Source organism: Elephas maximus, chromosome 5 (assembly GCF_024166365.1).
Source record: "Elephas maximus indicus isolate mEleMax1 chromosome 5, mEleMax1 primary haplotype, whole genome shotgun sequence".
NCBI classification, from domain to species: domain Eukaryota; kingdom Metazoa; phylum Chordata; class Mammalia; order Proboscidea; family Elephantidae; genus Elephas; species Elephas maximus.
Genome location: NC_064823.1, coordinates 143542595 through 143564436, shown reverse-complemented (window position 1 = coordinate 143564436; position 21842 = coordinate 143542595). Strand labels below are relative to the sequence as shown.

The following is a 21842-nucleotide window of genomic DNA, read 5'->3' as shown; positions in this document are numbered from 1 at the left end:
GACCAGACGCTGTCCTCACCTTTCCCCCTGCATCTCTCATTTCGAAAGGATTCTTCACCGAGTATCCTTTTGTAAATGCCTCTCGCTTCAGGTCTGCCCTCGCGACGCCCGGAGCCTCGTTGCCCGGGCAACCCTCTTTCATGCAGCGCCTCTGCAGCCTCCCTGCTATTGGCTAAGATGACGCAGCGCGCCTCTGACGTCACTGCGCGGCGCCTGCGGATCCGTGGGTTCTCTCCGCGCGAAGGCGCATTTCCCCGAGTCCGGGCAGCTGGTGTCCGAACGGCAGCTGTTGGCCGAGCCAGTGCTGGGCAGAGGGCCCCGCCTGGGGCAGAGGCTTGTTTGCGGATCGCGGCGGGAAAGAGGAGCGGTAGGAATGGTTCCCAGGAGCAACGGGCTGCGGGTGCGAGGACCCCGTGGCGCGGTCCTGCGTTTTGGAGGTGTAGCTGGCCTCAACTCTGGCTGGTTGCTAGGGCCGCTGGACTCCGTTGCGAAAGACCCTACAGATCCTGATCTCCTAGAGCGCGTCTTTTATTTCCTGGGGTCCGGCTTCGGCCAAGAGCAGCTTTCTTTGGCCTTACTTTACCGGCATCATTATTCCCTTCCCCTTGTATTTTAAATGAACACTTTGCTCCTTCCTCCCTCCGTCCACTATTTAAACATGTGCACCAGTGGCTTTGAGGATAAAAACCTGCAACCAGACCCGTTACTGTCGAGTGGATTCCGACTCAGCGATCCTGTAAGGTAGTGCAAGGGGCACCTGGTGGCTTCGAACTGCGGACCTTTTGGTTAGCAGCTGTAGCTCTTAACTACGCCACCAGGGTTTCCGAGTGTAAGATTAGTTAAGCATTTTTCTTTTGCAAACAACTCATGTTCCAGGTTTGTTGTCGCGAGTAAACTCCAGGTGGATATTATTTTAAAAAATTAAGCAAATTTTAACTTGTCCTTAAGTTAGAGGGTAATATCTTAACAGTAGGTGAAAACGTAATTGTTTTGGAAGGAGACACTCATATAGAGTGCTTTGAAAGTAGATGTAGAAATGTTTGTATCGTGTGTGTTTTGTTGTTGTTCCTGAACATTATGTAAGCATATTACGCATAGTTGTCCTGTATACTTAAGAAATTCGGAAGCTCAGTTTTTTAGCACTTAAAAGTCTTCAAATGAAGTTTCAGTGGCTTTTTGAACTCATTCACGATATAAAAATGCAACACCTCGGTGTGTTACAGGAACGTTTTGACAAAAAGGAAGATAGAAATTTAGCCGTAGAATTCCAGCAAACACTTTTCTGTAATTGGTAGTTAGCATTTGTCTTAATTTCCTAGTGCTGAAGTAACAGGAGTACCACAAGTAGGTGGCTTTAAAGAATAAATTATTTTGTCACAGTTCTGGAGGCTAAAAGTCCCAATCAGAGTCTCCATCCTGTCAATTCCTTCCTTGTTGGTAGCCCCAGGATTTCCTTGGTTCCTTGGCAGTCCTCACATGGCATCTCTCTTCCCCCATGCACCTGAGTGTCTGTGTCTAAACTGCTTTTATAGCTCAGAAGTGATTAAGTTTAGGACACACTCTACGCTGGTATGGTCTCAGTAGCATAACAAAGAAAACCATCTTTCCAAACAGGATCATGCCCACAGGTACAGGGGTGAGGGTTCCAACACATTTTTGTGGGGGATGCGATTCAATCCATAACAGTTGTGTGATATTGGGAAGTAAGTCATGGCAGTGGAATGAGAAAATGAGGTCATTTTATTAAATTGAAATTATTCTGTGCAGAAATAACCTTATTTTTACATGGTAGTTTGGTCACATGTTTAAATTATTGTGCTAAATTTATTAAGTGGGGCTTTTTTTTTTTTTTGCCCTCCTTTTGAAGATTTCTAATTCATCAAGTAGATTAAAATAATCTCATACAAGGACTTGTTTAAGAAATTTCCAGTGTTCATCCTGAAGAAAGAAAACTAAGGATTGGAGAGTGAATGTCCTTAAATATTTGAAAAGCTGTCATTTGAAAGTGGAAGACTTTACTTGTGTTACTTTTAGGAGAAGCCTCACATCCTAAATGAGGGGGAGTCATATACAGGATGACCAAATTAAAGACAGAAAGTGAGAAGTGCTGTAAAGGAAGAATAACTAGAGTATTGTCATGGATTTTATTGTGTCCCCCCAAAATATGTGTCAACTTGGTTAGACCATGATTCCCAGTATTCTGTGGTTGTCCTCCATTTTGCGATTGTAATTTTATGTTAAAGAAGATTAGGGTGGGATTGTAACACTCTTAAACCGGGTCACATTCCTGATCCTATCTAAAAGGGATTTTCCTTGGGGTGTGGCCTGTACCACCTTTTATCTCTCAAGGGATATAAAGGAAAGGGAAGGGAGCAGAGAGGGGGCACCAAGAAAGCAGTGCTGGGAGCAGAGGGTGTTCTTTGGACCTGAGGTTCCTGTGCTGAAGTGCTCCCAAACCCAGGGAATACTGATGACGAGGACCTTCCTGCAGAGCCGACAGAGAGTAAAAGCCTTCCCCTGGAGCCGGCACCCTGAATTTGGACATCTAGCCTACTGGACTGTGAGAGAATAAACTTCTCTTTGTTAAAGCCATCCACTTATGGTATTTCTGTCATAGCAGCACTGGATGACCAACACAAGTTTCATGAAAGGAGGGGAATAAGTAATCAAGTAGGACTAAGAACGAGGAAGCAGTACAGAGGGCAGAGTCCCATGGATGCGTACAGCTGAGAAAGAAGATCAGAAAAGGCTCCATGAAATTTAGGTTTAGAAGCCTAGAAACATCAGCAGGGAATTGGTTATATGAGTCTGAAGGTGGTGGTGGAGGATTCCTGGATTGTCGTTAGGTGCTGTCCAGTCAGTTTTGATTCTTAACGACTCTACGTACAACAGCAAAAAACGTTGCTGCTATGCTTGAGCCCATCATTGCAGCTATTGTGTCAGTCCATCTCGTTGACGGTCTTCCTCTTTTTCTGTGGCCCTGTACCTTACGAATCATGATGTCCCTATGCAGAGACTGGTCCTTCTTGATAACATGTCCAAAGTACACCTTCCATTCTCGCTTCCAGGGAGCACTCTGGCTATACTTCTTCCAAACCCACTGCCATCAAGTTGATTCTGACTCATAACAACCCTGTAGGACAGAATAGAATTGCCCAATAGAGTTTCCAAGGAGCATCTGGCGGATTTGAATTGCCGACCTCTTGGTTAGCAGCTGTAGCAGGTCACCACTACACCACCAGTGTTTATACTTCTTCCAAGATAGACTTATTTGTTTTTCTGGCAATCTGTGGTATATTCGGTATTCTTCGCCAGCACTGTAATTCAAAGGCATCAATTCTTCCTCAGTATTCCTTATTCATTGTCCAGCTTTCACATGCATATGAGGTGATTGAAAATATCATGGCTTGGGTCAGGCGCATCTTAGTCCTCAAAGTGACATCATTGCTTTTTAACACTTTATAGAGGTCTTTGCAGCAGGTTTGCCCGTTTCCCGGATTAGAGATACAAATTTAGAGATAATTGGGTGGAGTAGGCAGGATTCATGGGGCATGAGCTAGAACCTTACAATTAGTCAATAGCAGAAAAGAGGAAATTGTGAAAAAGGAGGAAGTGCACCACCGTTAACTGCTTAGCACATGCCAAATGCTACATGGTTGCATTGATATGTTACCTCACTTACCCCTCAGTAACAGAACTGGTAAGCTTGTATTGTTGGTTGCTGTTGCCTTGATTCCAACTTATGCTGACCCCATGTCTAGAACTGCTCCATAGAGTTTTCTTGCCTGTAATCTTTACAGAAGCAGATCATTGGGTCTTTGTTCTGCTGTAACTCTAAAAAACCAAAACCAAACCTGCTGCCATCCAGTGGATTCTAATTTATGGTGACCCTGTGTTACAGAGTGGAACTGCCCCATAGAATTCCCAAGGAGTGCATGGTGGATTCAAACTGCTGACCTTTTGGTTAGCAGCCATAGCTCTTAACCACCATCCCACCAGGGTTTCTGCTTAACTCTGGGTGGGTTCACATCAGGGCTTTGAACCAGTTCCTTCTGGTTTGAACCCCTACTGAGAATTTACATTTCTAACAAGTTCTCAGGTGATCCTAAGATGCTAATGATGCTGGTTAGGGACCCATTCTGAGAACCGCTAGTAAAGCAGTGGTTCTCAAAATTTGTTATATGTAAGAGTTACCCAGATTATGTAGAATCTTATGTAGACTCTGATTCAGTATATCTAGAATGGAAATGTGTATTCTCAGTGGGAGTTCGAATGAGACGAACTCTTTCTAAGCCCTGGTTCAAACCCCAGTCTTTGGGTTAGCAGTCCAGTGGAAGCCATTTGCACTACCTAGGGATGTAAGCTTGTATTACTATCCCCTTAAAAAAAAAAAAAAATTTTTTTTTTTTTTTTTTCCGAGATGCAGACCCAGATCTGATCCCAAAGCTCCTTCTGCCACATCACACCATGTTTATCACATCTGTACAGATGTGCAGGAAAAAGAAACAGATTATCCTGAGATTTTCATCCTGGAGGACTGAAAAACTGAGGGTACTTTAATAAACAAGGGATTCTTAACTGCAGTGTGATAACCTCAGGTTTGGTTATGTTTAGTTTAAGGAACTTATTGTACACGAGGTAGGAGAGCCTATTATGTCACTGGAAAAGTAAGACACAATTTGCAGACGTTACCATTTTGAGCTTTGGAAGTATAGAGACCAGAGATGGTGGAGAATATGAGAATGTGCCAGTCACCCCTTCCAACATCTAGACTATTTTCTGAATATGGCCAGAAGATTCCAATAGAATTTCTAATAGTATATATTTGGCAATTTGGGGGAGGATAAGTTTATTTTTATGCATCTTATTTTTTTGCAGATGATTTTTAATTTGCTGTTATTGATATTATTGGAGGTGATATAATTTCATATTATCTCATCAGTCTCCACATATTTTGCCCCATCCCTTTTCGTGTGTCCTTTACTGTATTCTACTCTGTTCTGTTGTGATCTATATAGTGATAATGAACCCCTCTCCAAGATTTTTTTTTTTTTTTTAATTAAGTGTTTTTTAACTTCAGGCATCAGAAAGAAGCAATGCAGAAATCAGAGTGTCCTGGAGGCGTGCAGTTGCGAAACAGAGTAACAGGTATAGAATTTTGCTTTTAGAATGAAGAGGTGAATTTTGTAAATGACATTCTGTTATACAGATGGATGGGGGGTGAGCTTTATGCTTTTATCATTTTGTTCTGTTTTTCCTAGGTAACTATGATCAAAGGATGTCGTCAAGTGTACAGATAAAACACAGAACGACAGTTCAGCAAAGCAAATCCTCACCGTCAACCAGTTCTCCAGAGTCTCTAAGAAAACTTCATCCTCGACCAAGTGATAAACTTAACCCTAAAACCATTAACCCGGTAAGGTACAGAAAAAGATTCTTAAGTCAGTAGATTTTCTGAAAGCAGTAGACATTTAGCACCCTGTTGAATATTCTGAAGGCTGCCAGTGATGACCGGAAGGCTCATGTTGTAATTGTGCAGATAGAGGTGACCAGTGTGTGCGTGGGAGTGGGTGTGGAAGTGAGACCGTGGAAGGTAAAAATCATCCTTGGTGTAGCCTGTCACATTCATGCATGAGCATTGTAGAGCATAAGACAAATCCTTTGCCAGCTTTCTTTATTTACGATTATTATTATACTTCTTAATATCGATGAATGAACTTGTATTCAGTTGCTGTGGGACTGATTACACGCTCCCAAAGTTGAATGCTGTGAGGGTCTCTGACCATCCCTCTAAATTAGCTCCACCAAAAGTTGTAACTGTAGTGCTAGCAGCCTCTTTGTCCTCTCACAGTAATGTAATCAGATTTAGCAAACATGAGATTTACGCATACACCAAAAAAACCAAACCCGTTGCTGTTGAGGTGATTCTGACAAAGAACTACTTGAGAGCAGGAGATTGTCTGACTTTATAAAAGAAAAATGAAAAATAGTTTGATTTTTCCTTTTCTACAGTCGTCTACCCGGTGTCATGGAAATTGAATACCTAAAAAATGCTCCAAAGTCTTGCTGTTGCTTGCTTTTTCCGTGTGTATTTGAAGGGTCTGTGATGACCCTCACAGTTTCTTCTTTAAAGAAAAAGTCAACAACATTTAGTTGCCCTAGCCTTAAATTTTATTAAAATTTAAGGAAAGCCTGGGGAGAAAATTTAATGATTTTGCTTGAGAATAGAGAGTATAGAAAAGAGCACTTCTAAGATATGAAAAGGTTACCAATCTAAAAAGCGTAGGTGGTGGTGGAAGTCATGACAGTGGTTACCTTTGGTGGAAAAGTTGGTAGGGTCAGACAGAGGCATTGGGGAGACTTCCGGTGGTGCAGTGGTTAAGTGCTCGGCTGCTTACTGAAATATTGGCAGTTCGAACCCCCTAGCTGCTCCATGGGAGAAAGATGTGACAGTCTACTTCTGTAAAGATTACAACCTTGGAAACCCTATAGGGCAACTCTCCTTTTTCCTATAAGGCTACTGTGAGTTGGAATCGACTGGACGGCACACAGCAGCAACAGTTGGTGCACGGATAACATTCATCCTCTCCACCTGTACTTTAATGTACATAAATTTCAGATGTTTCGCTTGAATCATAAAGATTTTGTTTTTAAGCTGCAAATTCAGTATAGTAGTGCATACTTAATAACATTGTTTCAGAATTGAAATATGGTCTGTGATATGGTTAAACATTAAATGGGAGCACGCATGTTTTCATAGTAATGGAATTTTGATAAAAGTAATGCATTGATTAAAAAAATTCTAAATCTGTGAGATATGGAAGACAAAACTATGATTGACTCTATAGCAAATTAGAAAGGAAAGGAATTGCTTAGAATTTCATTCAGAAATTTCGTTTTGGGGGGTGTTTGGAAATTTACGGATTATTAAATGGTCTCTCGGGTCAAAGAATACTGTCATTTGCTAGTGGATGGTGGAAATAAAAAAGTGTTCATGGTGTAGCACTAATTTATCTTACTTTTGTCTCAGTACAAACTATATTTTTTCAAGTCATTTCCGTGTCTGGTATGATTATTACATGAAAACAGTTTTAAAAACTTAGGTTTCTTTGTAGCAGGAATCACAATTAGATAAACAAAACATTACTATTGTGGTGAATTGTTACACAGAACATGGATTGAATCTTGTAAATTGGTCTGTTAATGATAATAATTTTGTTTTAATGAGATTTGACCTATGTGTTTGAGTCGCAGAGGAAAAGAGCAAATTCTACATTTATATTCTTAAGTAAACAGCTAAACACTTGATTTAAAAAAAAAAAAAATTTAGCTAGTTTTACCTTTAAAATAGGCTAGTAAATTTATATTTGAAGTTTAGATAATTGTGCTTCATTCGATTATGTTCAAAATACTATGTAGTAACATATTACATTTGTGCCCAAATCTTTAAGATAATATATCCCAAAAGAAAGGTTGTGAAGTTACACAATCTAATCAGACACAAGCAGGCATGTTTGCAAGAGCCTTGCTTCATCTTCAGTTTTACTGCCCCTGCCCACCTGATCCTTTTTGGAGAAATTATAGATTCCCTGACCATCCAGACCATCCATATTTGGCTGGAGGACAAGGAAAATAGAAATGTGTTGTGGATAACTGAAAACAAACACGCTTTCCTTGCACTTAACATTTAAGCGACAACTGAAAGGCCACAGCAGGGAGGAGGTGGAAAGATAGATGAATTCAGCTGTGGTTTCAGCCACCTCCCATCCCGTCTGTAACAAGTTAAGGGTGAAAAGTAAGTACACAGAGTGTGGTTGTGGAGCTGACAATGCTGGGAGGATTGACACCCTTTCTCAGTCCCTTTGCCAAGTAGGAGCCACGGACTTAATACCAGCATCATGACTTGGAAGTCGGGGGGGCTGTTTGCCTCTGACCTGAGCAGGAATAAAACTGATTATAGATATCAGGAAGTGGGGGTAATGGTAATATTTAATGTATTTTTGTCATTTTTAATTTCAGTTTGGGGAACAGCCACGAGCCCCATCTGCTTTTGCAGCTATTTACTCTAAAGGAGGTATTCCTTGCAGGTAAAATCAATATAAGTTATAACTGGCCATGTTATTCAGAATAATTGAGTAAAATCAATACATTATTCATTTTAAATATGTTGAGGTTTTGTTTATGAGTGAGGTTAAAATAAAGGTGACTTACTCACACTTGGATTGGAATAGATCTCTGGACATTGTTAAAGACAGTGTTTTTAATTCAAAAATATAATTACCTATAGATCTATACTAAACCACCAAATAATTTAAGAAATTGAACTAACCGTTTGCTAAAATAACCAATTTTAGCAAATTCAGGCTTACTGAATTTGCAAATACATAATGCTGTTCCGTTTGTAAAATCAAAAGCTGGCAATGTAGTGGAATTGTTTATTTCTCTTGGCTCTTTTTGCTTCCTTTTGGCTATAATTCTTACCACCTTTGTGGACAGAAATCAAATATTTTAAAGAAAACACCATAGATTACTACTAGTAGTGTGACATCAGTAAGATATTACTACTCAGAAGCGTTAAAATGCATTCAGTTTTTGCCTGTTCTAGATGATAGAAATCTTCATTTTCATTGTGGAAAAAATTACAACATTCTTTTTTTTTTTTGGTTCCAAAATTGAGTAAATGTAGCTTTCAATGGTATTTTCAGATTTAGAGGACCGACAAAAAAAACAGTTTTAGAAGCTTTCTTCTTCAGTTTATCGTATAATTGTCATATTTAGATTACTAATAGAAGCCTATCTTAAGGTTCACCAATTTATTTTTTGCTAAAAAAGCAAGAAAAATGTTACTGAGGCCTCTTGCTATTATGAAAACAATATTAAAGAAAGAGCCAATAAGACCATTACAAAAAAGCACAAAAAAAAAAGTTTAGGGATGATGGCTCGGTCACTGTCATGATTGTAGTGATGGTTCTACGGGTGTGTTCACCTGGATATCAGAACTCATCAGATCTACGCTGTAGATACACGCAGTTTATTGTATGTCATTTGCACCTCAATAAAGGCTGTTAAGAAAAAGCAGAAGCATCGGAGACCCTAATTCAAATACAGGGTTTATGACTTTATTAACCTGGGCAGGTCATTTCACCTTCCTGGTGTCATTTCTTTTCTCATTAACGAGGATACAACCTACCCAGCCTTCAGATCCTTAGTGTCAGGGTTAAATGATATAAATCTGGAAAACAATAGTCCTTTATTAAAAAAAAAAAAAAATTACTGTTAGGAATTGCTACATTTTACTTGTTCTTATTTTCCCTAGGTTACCTATTTTGGTGTAATTATATTTTTTTATAACTGAAAAGTTTCAACTGTAACATTAGTACTCAAAAAAAGAAAAAAAAAAAAATACGCTTGAGCACCAAATCCGTAGGCTTAACAAATGAGGGGTTGTTTGGTTTTGCCACCAGACAGTATTGCTGAAAGTGTAGGATTTTATAGGATTATAAATGTTGTTTTTAAAGATGTCCTTTACTATCTTTATAAAGTTGTGGTATTCTCACATGTTATAAAATAATTCTAATATGGTTCTGTTCTATAAAGTATGTGTATGTTGGATAATCAGTGTTTAATGTATGATTATATTCTCCTTGGTATATTCAGTGCCTTTTATGTTTTAGATTGATGCATGGTTCGGTGAAACACAGATTACAGTGGGAATGTCCTCCAGAAAATCTGCCATTCGATCCTCTTCTTATTACTTTAGCTGAGGTAAATGTTCCATTTCTCCTCATTGTTTGTGAAAAAAACTTCTTAAAATTGTACTAAACGTTAGTTCAACTCTTTAGTAGATCGCTCCGCAGCGTTGAAAATAGGAACCAAATAATAGGCATTAGAACATTACACCCCCCTTTCATCCACCCTACAAATTAAATATGATTTTTTTTTTTTAATTTGAAGCTCAACAATCAGCTTTATAAACATGAAATTAGTCTACACAGGAATTTGTAGATAAGTGGGTGAAATATCTATATGCAGTTCAAAAAATAAAAACAACGGAAATGAAGACGTTTATTTAAAGTAGTCGTATTAGGAGAACATCAGTGGTTATAACTTAAGTCATGTCAGGTAAAGATGAGTGGCTGGTCTGTTTATATGTAATCAGCCTTGTTTAACATGCTGTGTTTCTTTGAGAACTGGCATTACTACATACAGCTTCTTTTGGAGACTTCTCTGACACTTTGCTCTACTTGTCCAATTTAAATAGAATATCATGGAGGTTGTTTTTATAGAGAATTAAAAAAAAAGTTCTGCTAGGGTCCTTTATATAACTTAACATTTGTATCAGGAAAAAAAAAAGGAGCTTTGACGCAGTGGTTAAAGTGATTGACTGCTAACCAAAATGTCTGCCGTTCAAAACATAAGCGGCTCCATCGGCGAAACGTGGCAGTTTGCTTCCATAAAGATTAACGGCCTTGGAAACCCTATGGGGTTGCTGTGAATCGGAATCAACATGACAGCAGTGGGTTTGGTTTTGTTGTTTTACCAGAAAAAAAGTTGGAGGCATGTCAGCCTCAAGTGAATCAGTGATATCCTCTGTTAATTTTATTCCTAGAGTTAGAATCAGAAGTTGAGAAATGAATTAAGTAGGTTAAGCAGTTAGTCACTTGCCTATTTCAGGAGTTGAGAATGGTGCTTTATGTTGTCATTGTTAAGAAAACGAAAAACCCCAACCTGTCGTGGTTGAGTTGTTTCTAACTCATAGTGGCCCTATAGGACAGAGTAGAACTACCTCGTAGGGTTTCCAGGACTAATCTTTATGGAAGTCAACTGCCTCATCTTTCCCCTGTAGAGCAGCTGGTGGTTCTGAACCTCCACACTTTTGGCTGACAGCCAAGGCTTTAACCACTGTGCCTCGAGGGGTCCCATTGTTAAGAAACAAGTCATTAAATTATGAATTGAAGATACTAATGTAAATAGGTAATGCGATATTCACAGATAAGTCATATAGTAGTAAGTGATCTGAATAAAAACATAAATTGAAAACTAAATGACTTGGGTATTTTTCGTTTATTTAAAAAACATTAGCCCCTCCTATAAATCCAGTAGGGGTAGGGCTTGGACAGAGCAGGAAAAACTGTGTAAGTAATTTTACCAGCTATAAATACAAAACAGTGAGATACTCTTAATTGTAATGAAGCATCACATTCTTTTGTTCCTCTTTAGTTTTCCAAATGCTTTTAATCTCTCAAGTGAGCGTATCAGTCACTACCAAGACTCCAGTATTGTTCTGAGTCTTTGCTTTTCTTAATTTATAGCTCAGCTTGGAGAATTAATTTGGTATTACAAACAGTGTATTTGTGGATAACCTATTTTGAAATTTAATTCTGATCAAAACCTTTTAAACTTTTTGTTAAAGAATCGAGTGATATTTCATTGGTTCTTTTTTTAAACTGTAAACCTTTTATGTATGGTAGCAAACCATGTTTTAGTCTAATAAAAACTGTAGTGGTGCCTTTGAAAACACACTCCAGCTAATGATGGGGTAGGGGCAAGGCTTTAATTTTTGGAGTCTTTAAAGTTTTGACCATGTAAAAGTCAGTTGCTTATATACCTTTTGTCCAAACACTAACGGTTTTATTTTTGTTTTGGCCACACTTGTAGCCTTCCCCTCTACTTGTGTAGTAATGGGGACATAGTGGCAGAAGAATCTCTTATCGAATCCACTTTGCCTCTCTACCTGAGCGTCCCAATCTGCAGTGAAGGGGTTAGAGATACTCCTGAGACATTAGGGCCTGCACTCCAGAGTGGTGCCAGTGTGCCTATAAGTGTAGTTTTCAGCTTGCCAGCATCAAGGAAAAGAAGTGTGTGATCACTGCTTGGAAGCAGAAAGTTTGATTAAAAGGACAAACTGGTTGACTATTAGTATTTCTTGGCACGAGTTTACAGCCACTGATGCCATTTTCACTTCATAAATAACCATTAAACTGAGAGAATATTGCTTTTGGCTTTCTTAAATCTTTTCTAAAAAGGTCATATATCCTTTCTCTCTTCACTCACAGTGATTAGTTAAATCAGGAAAGAGCACTATCTAATTGTTGCTAATGCATTTAGAGTGAAAGACATAATGAAAAATGATTTAAACAAGTTTTCGTTTCAAATTCCAGTATTAAAAGTGACAGTTGAAATCTCAAGATGCTTTGGCACATAGTAAAATCTTTGCTTTCTTCAACCTTAATATAAAATATTTAAATATAAAAAAAATCGGAAATGGTAAGAATATGACTAAATAAGTAGGCATAGTGATTAAAGATTTTAAATAGAGGTGTACAAAATATTTTAGAAACTTATTAAACAAGTTATAAACTGAATGTAAAGGTAGAGGATCCAACAATTATACGGTCATAAAGTAGTGGTTATAAACATGTGTTTTAGATTAATTTGCTGTACTTTCAGACAGTGTTTGGGATGTATGAAAATTTTTTTTAGTATCCCAATGTGTTTTTTCTGTTCCTCTTTCCTCTTTTATTTCTTTCCATTTACCTGTCTTTTTGCCTCTGCTGTGTTCTTGCTCTTTTCTCCATCCCTTCCTTTTTTTCTTCCTTTCCTTCCTTATTTTTTTATTTTGTTTTCCTTTTCTTTTTCCTCCTCTTCGTGTTCTTTTCCCTCCTTCCCTCCTGTCAAAAGTGATCCTTCCTGTCTCATGTATGTCCTTTGTTCCACCATTTCTCTGTGTAATTGAAATTGTAATTCATGAAGTTATGTCATGCTTAGGAAAACATAATAATATAATACTTTTGATTTTCACTTAGGCTACTAAGGATTCACTTTTCTGTTTGTTCTTAGTGGGTAGTAAATTACGTTTGTTGTCTTTGGCAGGGCCTGAGAGAGACTAAGCATCCATACACCTTCGTGTCAAAGGAGGGTTTTCGAGAGTTACTTTTGGTCAAAGGTGCTCCTGAAAAAGCTGTGCCTTTGCTCCCTAGGCTGATTCCTGTGCTAAAGGCAGCTCTGGTATGTCCTTTATCCCTTTGTACTGTCTATTTCAAAAGGGCACCCTAGAAGGGAAAGAAAAAGAAAGTACACTTAGAATATTTATGTTCTTTATTTTTCTCCCGTAAATTAGTCCTTTAGCTGTGATTTTCCTGCGTGCAGTGCTTGCAGAATTAGGCCACTGTTACTCAGGGCCAGGTGATCATGTACTTGAAGACACCTTTAGAGGATGCATTAAAGATAAAAGGGGGCATTTTGAATAATTAGAGAAAGTAATGAGCCTCAAATCACTCTGTCTGTATGCTGTGATGTATCTCAGTTAATGCTTCCGTTAGGGTGAAAATTTGTTTCTTGTTTCCTTGTTTTTCGTCTTCTATTAAGAATTATTTTCTTAAATTCTAAGTTTGATTGATCATCCTCTCATTTTAAATGTTCCATCTAATTTTGTCTCCACTTGTTACTCTTCCTCCTAACCCTTCTGTCCTTTTCTCCTTCCATTCCGTCCCGTACCCCTACCCTCCCAACCCACTAACCTCGCAGGTCCATTCGGATGATGACGTGTTTGAAAGAGGACTGAATGCTTTGGTGCAGTTGAGTGTTGTTGTTGGCCCTTCTCTAAATGACCATATGAAACATCTGCTTACGAGTGTAAGTACTGAGAAGATGAGGGAGTGGCTTCAAATTAATCATTAAAATAATTAAAAACCTTAAAAAATGTCATTATCCTAACCAGAAAATATGAGACCAGACCTAGTAGTTTAGAAAACGTTTTATTAATGGACAGTGTTCTCTAGGTTTTTGTTGTTGTTCACGAGCAGAGTTCAGAGGTATCCAAAAGTAAAGTCGAGTGGGCAAAAATTAATGAGTGTCATGGTTTTATGTCCATGTTGATTAACTATGGATTATAAGCAGTGCTTATATACCCTCTTGTGTAACTGTATACTCCCAAAGGCATGTTTTCATCTTTTTTCTTGGTGTGATGTTTAGCGAGTCTGCAAATGGCATTCAAATGAGAGCTTTTCCTGTTATGTGTCGTTTAATCCTTGTCACAAGTGTATTACATGGGGACACTGTGTAGTTCAGAGGCCACTAAGGCCACTTTCAGGTTTAATGATTTGCTAGAAGGGCTTGGGGAACTCAGAAAAGCTGTTATAGCCACAGTTGTGGCTTATTATAGTGAAGGGATACAGATCAAATCAGCAGAGGGGAGAGGAACATAGGGCCAGCACCAGGGGACACCAAGCACAGAGCCTCTGGTTGTCCTCTCCCAGTTGAGTCATGGAGACATTGTTTACTCCTTCCAGCAACGATGCTTGGCAACATGTGTGGAGTATTGCCAACCAAGGAAGCTCACTTGAGCATTGGTGTCCAGGAATTTTATTAGGATTCAGTCATATAGACATGGCTGTGACCACCTGCGTGGCTGACTAGTGTCCAGCCCCTTTGGAAGTCAAACTGATAGGTCATAACCCAAGGCCCCCACAATAAATCACATTATTAGTATAGACTATAGACTGTTTAAGGAGCCTTGGTGGCAAAATGGTTGAAGCTAACCGGACAGTCTGAGGTTTGAAAACTCCGCAGGAGAAAGATGTGGCAGTCAGTTTCTGTAAAGATTTACAGCCTTGGAAACCTGGTAGACCAGTTCTACTCTGTCCTGTAGGGTCACTATGAATCGGAATCAACTCAACGGCTATGAGTTTTTTAAGTAGCAGGGACAACTGCTAAGACGATTGGGACGGGAACGTAAAGGGGAAGTAATATGTGGAGAAAAGAAATCATACTGGATTCTTCCCCAGACTCAAGTCCAGCAAGGACCTTTGCTTCCTAAACAGCCTCCTACCCCTCCTGTCCATCTCAGCAGTGAACAAAGGATAGATTAAGTACTGAACTACATAGACTTGTTTTGTTTTTAACCTTTATGGATCAATGACATTAACCTGAGATCCTTCACACTCCTCCCCAGGGCTCTGCTTTTCCTAAGACAAGGGCTAACTGAAAGGGCCTCTAGCCTTCCTGGGGTGTTCACACTCTGGGAAGAAGACCTGGACCTAGACACCACAGAGGAGAGAGCACTGAAAATAGGTGGTGCTGGGGGTCAGCTCCTCACTGAGACTCCAGTGAGGTACTCTTGTGCTCCCTCCTTACCTGCCTTATCCTCACGTTCCGCTTCAGCCAGAAAGCCTTTCTTTTCACCTGTTTTAACAGCTCCAGTATTATGTTTACTTGAAGAAAGGATGTCTCTTCTAGAAAAAGAATTTCAAAACCAATTACTGAGCCTGTATACAGTCCCTTTTCTTTATATACAAAACAAGTCATGTCCTTTTTAAACTTCAAAAATAAAGGACTGTCCACTGACCCTAGGGCAGTGATCCTCAAACTTCAGGGAATGAATCACCTGGGGATTTTGCTTAGAAATGCAGAGTCTGGGTCTCCGCTCTGAGATTCTCCTTAAGTAAGCATAGGGTGAGGCCCAAGAACCTGCATTTTTTTTTTTAACAAATAGATGATTCTGAAGCTGCTGGTTTATGGATCTCTCTGTAAACCCCTGATGTCAGAAAACCCTCTCTGAAGAAAGCAGACCTAAGGACTGTGAGAGACATGGTTTCTTGTCCTTCCCTCGGACATTGGTGGGCCTTGCCTGTCGTCTCAGAACTGCTTTCCTCACATTTTTCATCTTTCTGGGAGTCTCTTCTAACCTTCCCTGATATACAGTGACCTGACTGAGGGGACTTGCTAGTCAGTGCTCAATGGTGTGAAGTGCTTCTGCTGGTTTACTTTCATACCCAGGAAGAGGTATAGTAGACCAGAAAATAACTTGCTAAGACAGAAGTCTATGAAAAGTGTGACAAATGACTCATTCTCACCTGCGCTTCAGCTGTGTCTTCATCTCCTAGGGCCACCATGACAAACTACCACAAAGTGGGTGGGTGGCTTTAAAGAACAGAAGGTTGTCTCACAGTTCTGGAGACTTTCCATCCAAATTCAGGGTATCAGCAGGGTTATGTTCTTTGTCTCCGAAGGCTCTAAGGGAATATCCTTCCTTGTCTCTTTCAGCTTCTGTAGCCCAGTTGTTTGTTGTCATTCCTTGCTTGTAGCTAAATCCTCACATGCTGTCTTTCCCCTGGGTAGTACTTTCTTTCCATGTCTGTCCTCTTTGATAAGAGGCCTCTCAGTGGGGGATTAGGATTAGGACCCACCTTACTCTGGTAATACTTCATAAACTGGTAGCAACTGTGAAGAAAAACCCTGTTTCTCCAAACAAGGCTATGTTCACCAGTGTAGAGTTAAGGCTTCTGCTTATCTTTTTGAGGGACACAGTTCATTCCATAACAAATTATATTCCCAGAAAGTGGAGCCAAGAGCAGGTAGTGCTGTAGGCTGAGATATTTACATTGTTGGGTGCAATAATGCAGGCATTTGGTGGGAATGCTGTTACAACATGTGCCTGATTCTGCGAATCCTATTATTTTCGTCTTCGCTCCTGTGATTCAGTCCTCACCCATCTTTTGCTTCCTCCCTTTTTAAATCAAGTTTCCCCCTTTCTAGCTGAGACCCATGCAGGACCTACCTTGGGATAGGTAGTCTGTGAATTCTAATCCCATCTTTCTGTCACTGTTATTGAATTATTCATTTAAATGTTCTAGTCATTGTCTTCCTTTTTTATTATAGGAAACCATGTGTTTTATAGGCTTAGTTTTCCAGTAGAATACTCCAGTGTTATTGCAAATCACAAAATGGAAATGTATGTAATTTCACAGAAAATTTACTCTAGATAATGTACTGTAGCAGATTTTATAGCACTGATATTTAAAATAATGTAAATTCATTATTTTAAAATACATTCATGTCTATTACATGTCAAATTTCAATTACATGTTTCCTAAAAGAAACCTTGGTATCTGATACAAATTAACCAGTGTTCACGTACTTATTATAGAGTGAAAAACTCAATATTGGCATTATTTCTAGCTAGCCTATTTGTTAGTAAAGTTTGACTTATGTTTATGGTGAATAATGGTACTTTTTCAAATAATTTTTTTTTTTTTCCCTCCAATCTTATTTTTTAAAAGCTTTCCAAGAGACTAATGGACAAGAAGTTCAAAGAGCCGATCACCAGTGCGTTGCAAAAGCTAGAGCAGCACGGAGGCAGTGTAAGTAGCACGCTATCCCTGGAGGTATTACATTTTTTAACGTTTTCAGTCATATTACAAAACACTATTTCTTTTTGTTGTGCTTTAGATGAAAAAAAAAAATTTTTTTTTTTTTTTTTTAGATGAAGGTTTGCAGAGCAAGTTGTTTTCTCATTAAACAACGCAGATATTGTTTTGTGACATTGGTCGCCAAATCCAGGATATGTCAATACTCTCCTCTTCTCCACACTGGGATTCTCATTTTAAGCTTTCCTGTTCCCTCCTGCCTTCTCGTCATTGCCCCCTGAGATTGGTGTGCCCATTTCGTCTCATTTTGTTTTATGGGCCTGTCTAAGCTTTGGCTGAAGAGTGAGCCTCAGGGATGACTTCAGTACTGAGTTACAAGGGTGTCTGGGGGCCATGCTCTCGGGGTTTTTCCAGTCTCTGTCAGACTAGTAAGTCTGGTCTGGTCTTTTTTGATGAGTTAGAATTTTGTTCTACATTTTTTCTCCAGCTCTGCCCAGGACACACTATTGTGATCCCTATCAGAGCAGTTGGTGGTAGTAGCCGGGCACCATCGAGTTGTGCTGGACTCAGTTTGGTGGAGGCTGTGGTCCATTAGTCCTTTGGACTAATCTTTCCTGTGTGTCTTTGGTTTCTTTATTCTCCCTCGCTCCAGAAGAGGTGGCACCAGTGAATATCTTAGAAGGCCGCTCACAAGCTTTTAAGGCCCCAGATGCTACTCAGCAAAGGAGGATGTAGAAAATTTTCTTTGTAAATTATGCTAATTCAGCTAGATGTCCCATTCAGCTAGATGTCCCCAGAGACCATGGTCCCCAGCCCTCAGTCCAGTAATTCGATCACTCAGGGAGTTTGGATGTGTCTGTGGAGCTTCTGTGACCTTGCCTTGGTCAAGTTGTGCTGACTTCCCCAGTACTGTGTACTGTCTTACCCGTCAGCAAAGTTACTACTTATCTATTGTCTTTTTAGTACAAAACACTGTATTTAACATGTATTATCTCATTTCCCCTACAAGTAACCATGTAAAGTTGATAGTCTTATTTCCGTTTTGAAGCTCTCTGTCTTGCCTAGGCTGCACAGTGTTTAAGCTCTGGGTTTCAGCCCCAGGTTGTGTGAATACAGGACTTTGCTTTCCCTTCTGCTTACTTGCTGTGTGGCACGCCACATGGTGCTGCTTTACATTTTTCCCTTTCAAGAATTTTGACACTTTTTGTATGGACCATTGCAAAATTCAGAAAACAAAAGGATTAGTTTAGAGAGTTCATTGAAGGAAGTGTATCTTTTATTTTTTTCTTTAGCCATCCTTCTGTCTAAAAAAATGGAGAATCTGCCATAAACAGAGATTGAAATAACATTTCCAGATGGCTGTACTGCTACGTTTGTAAACACAGACACAAGAATAGTCCAATGGATTATTCTAACTTTTCAAGACGGGAGGATGTGGGGGATTTCATTACTGTCTCAGTACTGTCAGATAACTAGGCTAATTGAGTTTTCACCTTATGAAAGTGGTGTTCAAATCTTTGAGACTTTTAGTACTGTTTTCATAAAGAAACGATTCCTTCTTGTTTTGGGAGATTCTATTTAATCAGATCTTATGTGGTGGAATGATGCACGCAAGTGTCTTAACACTGCCAAATTTAGTTGTAGTCTGTGTGCTTTCTAACAGGATTGATTATAATAAAGTTTGTGGGCTTAACTTCAATTACTTTATTTGACCCATTTCAGTGACTTTTAAATTGATTATATTCTTAGGATGAACTCCTAGATGAAAGTTTATGGAGAGGAATTAAATTCCTAAGTTAACGAGATAATACATTTCTTTGTTGTGTGTTAGCCCCTAGGCAGGGGGTTAGCATTCAGACACCTGGTTGATGAGGCATGCAAACCATTTCCTGGCCAGTCCACAGTGTCCTGTCTCAGCAGAAAGGAAGTTCTTCTTGCTTGCAAAAGCTTACAGTTCTGGGAATTTGAATGCAAAGCGAATTTGCCCTTTCCTGTCCTGTGAAATTTAAGAAAATATGTTCAATAATGATGGCGCAGCTTTTTGGTCTGAAACACACCCTAGGTTGTTTTCACAGGACCTGTGGACTGGTATTGGGGAAGGGCAAGTAGGCAGGGAGCAGGCCCAATGTGTTAGATTTCTTGGCAGTGGGGGTAGTTTACTTCTAACTGAACTTCAGAAAGAGCAAATTAAGATTTGGAGGGGGAATGTAGATGGTTAGTTGAGTATTCGAGGTCCCTGGAGTAGCAAGAGGCTCCTCTTTTAATGCCACTCAGTCTTAATAGTTTCGAATCTTGTTCATACAGAATAAAGCCACCAAAACCAAACCCATTGCCATCGAGTCGATTCCGACTCACAGTGACCCTATAGGACAGAGTAGAACTGCCCCATAGAGTTTCCAAGGAGTGCCTGGTGGATTCGAACTGCTGACCTTTTGGGTAGCATATGTAGCTCTTAACCACTGTGCCACCAGGGTTTCCTCATACAGACTAGGAACATGAGGAACATGTATCTTGTAGTTGGAAGGACTATCGAGTGCTGTTTATTTTCTTTGGACTTTTTCTCTTTTTTTTTTTTTTCGCCTTCTTATGCTCAACATAATATTTTAGCAATTAAATAATAGATATAATTGCAAGAGAAAATTGAAATTACAAGTCAGGCTTTCCCTTGACTTAATTATTATTATGCTTGATTTGGTACTTTGTAATCTGTCATGAAATTAATGAATGCTCTTCTAAGAACTTAAAAAGTTTATATGTTTTTCTTTCTTTGAATGTTAAGAAAGGAGTCTTTAAAAGGATTCTTTTCAATATTACAGTTCCCCATTTTTCAAGCATATTGCAGTAATGGAAATATTCCACTTCTGGGAAAACAAAAATATCAGTTACAGATACACTAATCATTTTACCACCTGCCTGCTTTTGTTTATTGCCATTCTTATCCTGGTTTAGTTTTCTTTCTAAGTGGCGAGCACATATGTCTTGGTATAGAAACCCACCCACTGCCGTCTAGTTGATTCCTACTCCTAGCAACCCTATAGGACAGAGTAGAACTGCCCTGTAGAGTTTCCAAGGAGTGCCTGGCGGATTCGAACTGCTGACCTTTTGGTTAGCAGCTGTAGCGCTTAACCACTACGCCACCAGGGTTTCCTGTCTTGGTATAGACACACACACATTTATATACACCCCAGTCTTTATGGAGTATTCGAGAGCTTTACTATGTGCTACTACTCTACTGAGTACTTTATAGATATTAAATTTATTTGTTCTTCACTAGAACTCTCCAAGGTATGTTTTGTTGTTATCCCCCTTTAAAGATCAAGAAAGAGGTGCGTAGACAGAATTAGCTCCCCACTTGACAGTCCACTGAGGGATAGAAGCTGGATTCAAATCCTCGGAGTTTTGACATGTAACTACTTCTCTAGTTAGATACTTTAGAAAACAGTAACAACCTACATTATTTAACTCTGAAAAAAGTTCTCCTTCTCTTTCCATTGTTCTGCTCTTGTTTTGTTTTTTTTAGGGTTGAGCATGTGTTAGGTATGTTCCCGCAAATAGAATACCTATTAGGGGAATGCTCCGGGGTACTAATGATGCTAACTAAATGTTTTTCTGTCCGCAGGGAAGCCTCCTCGTCATCAAAGCTAAAATCCCAACGTACTGCTCTATCTGCTGTTGAGTAAGGGAGCCAGCAAAAAGCATCTTACTATGTGGTGATGGATATTAAAGACTGACTGTGGGTGCCTGTGGCTACTGTCAGATTCATTTCAGTTTATTTCTTTGTAAATCACAGCCCCAGTTCATCATTTACTAGATTAAAATGAGTATACACAGCCCCACTGAATCATAATAAAAGTTATTCATCATTAAGAAAGAACGGTTAATGCTGGAAAGCTATTAAAAGAAGTTCTATAATAGTACAGTTTTGTGGGCTTAGTTTTCGTATTTTTATGTTTGTGTGAAGAACCATTATGGGTTTACAAGATCAAGTACATTTGTATTTCCTACTGCCTTTTATTTATAGCATCCCTTTGCAATAAATTTTTTACTATACTTACTTTTATAAATATTTTGCCATTATTTGTCAGTTTGGTATTTATCAAGGCTATAAAAATTTAAAGTATTGTACAAACATTTGTGAATTCACTGTCATTCTTTATAAATATCTATTTTATAATGTAGAATGCATGGAAAAATTTTATTCCATAGTATTATAGTTTAAGAAGTCTTTCTAAGTATATAAATTCTCTTATGAATATGTTGTTTATTACAACTCATTAAAACTACCTAAACTTTAGGTATTAATTGTATTTAAATAAATGTTATTTTTGTATTTCATAGCCTGAAGAATACTGATGTATATATGAAGTTATTCAGAAATTAAAATCTTAAAACTTTAATATGTGTTCAGTGATTTTGTTAGGTTTGCTGTGTTTGACAAATTTTTTTTGAAACTTCTAACAGTTTACAGGTATAGTTTTCAGAGTTTTGATGTTGTAGGAGTTGATTTTTGGTTCACTCTTCAAGAGAGGAGTAGAGGGAGAGAAATAATAAACAGGAATAAGACCTTGAATCTTCTGGGCAATGACAGAGGCCACCAGGATTTGGGTGGCCATACCAAATGCAAAGTGGAATATTTTTGAAGGGATGGAAATGAGGGAATCACTCATATATAGGAGCAGCAGTATTATATCCAAG

At 38.9% G+C, this 21842-nt stretch overlaps 1 protein-coding gene across 2 annotated transcripts; it reads left to right on the top strand.

Moving 5' to 3' along the window:
* Window positions 1–220: 220 nt before the first annotated feature.
* Window positions 221–21234, top strand: PACRGL (parkin coregulated like). Of its 2 annotated transcripts, none has more exons than XM_049886443.1 (9): window positions 221–367; window positions 5081–5148; window positions 5262–5416; window positions 8020–8087; window positions 9675–9765; window positions 12874–13008; window positions 13528–13635; window positions 17061–17141; window positions 20767–21233. In XM_049886443.1, the coding sequence occupies exons 2-9, from the start codon at window positions 5097–5099 to the stop codon at window positions 20821–20823; spliced, it is 747 nt and encodes a 248-aa protein (XP_049742400.1). In that variant the 5' UTR covers window positions 221–367; window positions 5081–5096; the 3' UTR covers window positions 20824–21233. The 2 variants fall into 2 exon arrangements, with proteins under 2 accessions (XP_049742400.1, XP_049742401.1); XM_049886444.1 differs by lacking the exon at window positions 221–367 and adding an exon at window positions 375–4551 and having other exon boundaries at window positions 20767–21234.
* The last annotated feature ends 608 nt before the right edge of the window (window positions 21235–21842 follow it).

What these genes read in the sequence shown, in the direction of transcription:
- PACRGL (XM_049886444.1), top strand. Translation starts at nt 5,097, where the DNA reads ATGCAGAAATCAGAGTGTCCTGGAGGCGTGCAGTTGCGAAACAGAGTA. An exon ending in AAAGGAGGTATTCCTTGCAG is followed by an intron (nt 8,088 to 9,674) that starts GTAAAATCAATA and finishes TTTATGTTTTAG; the next exon opens with ATTGATGCATGGTTCGGTGA. An exon ending in TTCTTATTACTTTAGCTGAG is followed by an intron (nt 9,766 to 12,873) that starts GTAAATGTTCCA and finishes TGTCTTTGGCAG; the next exon opens with GGCCTGAGAGAGACTAAGCA.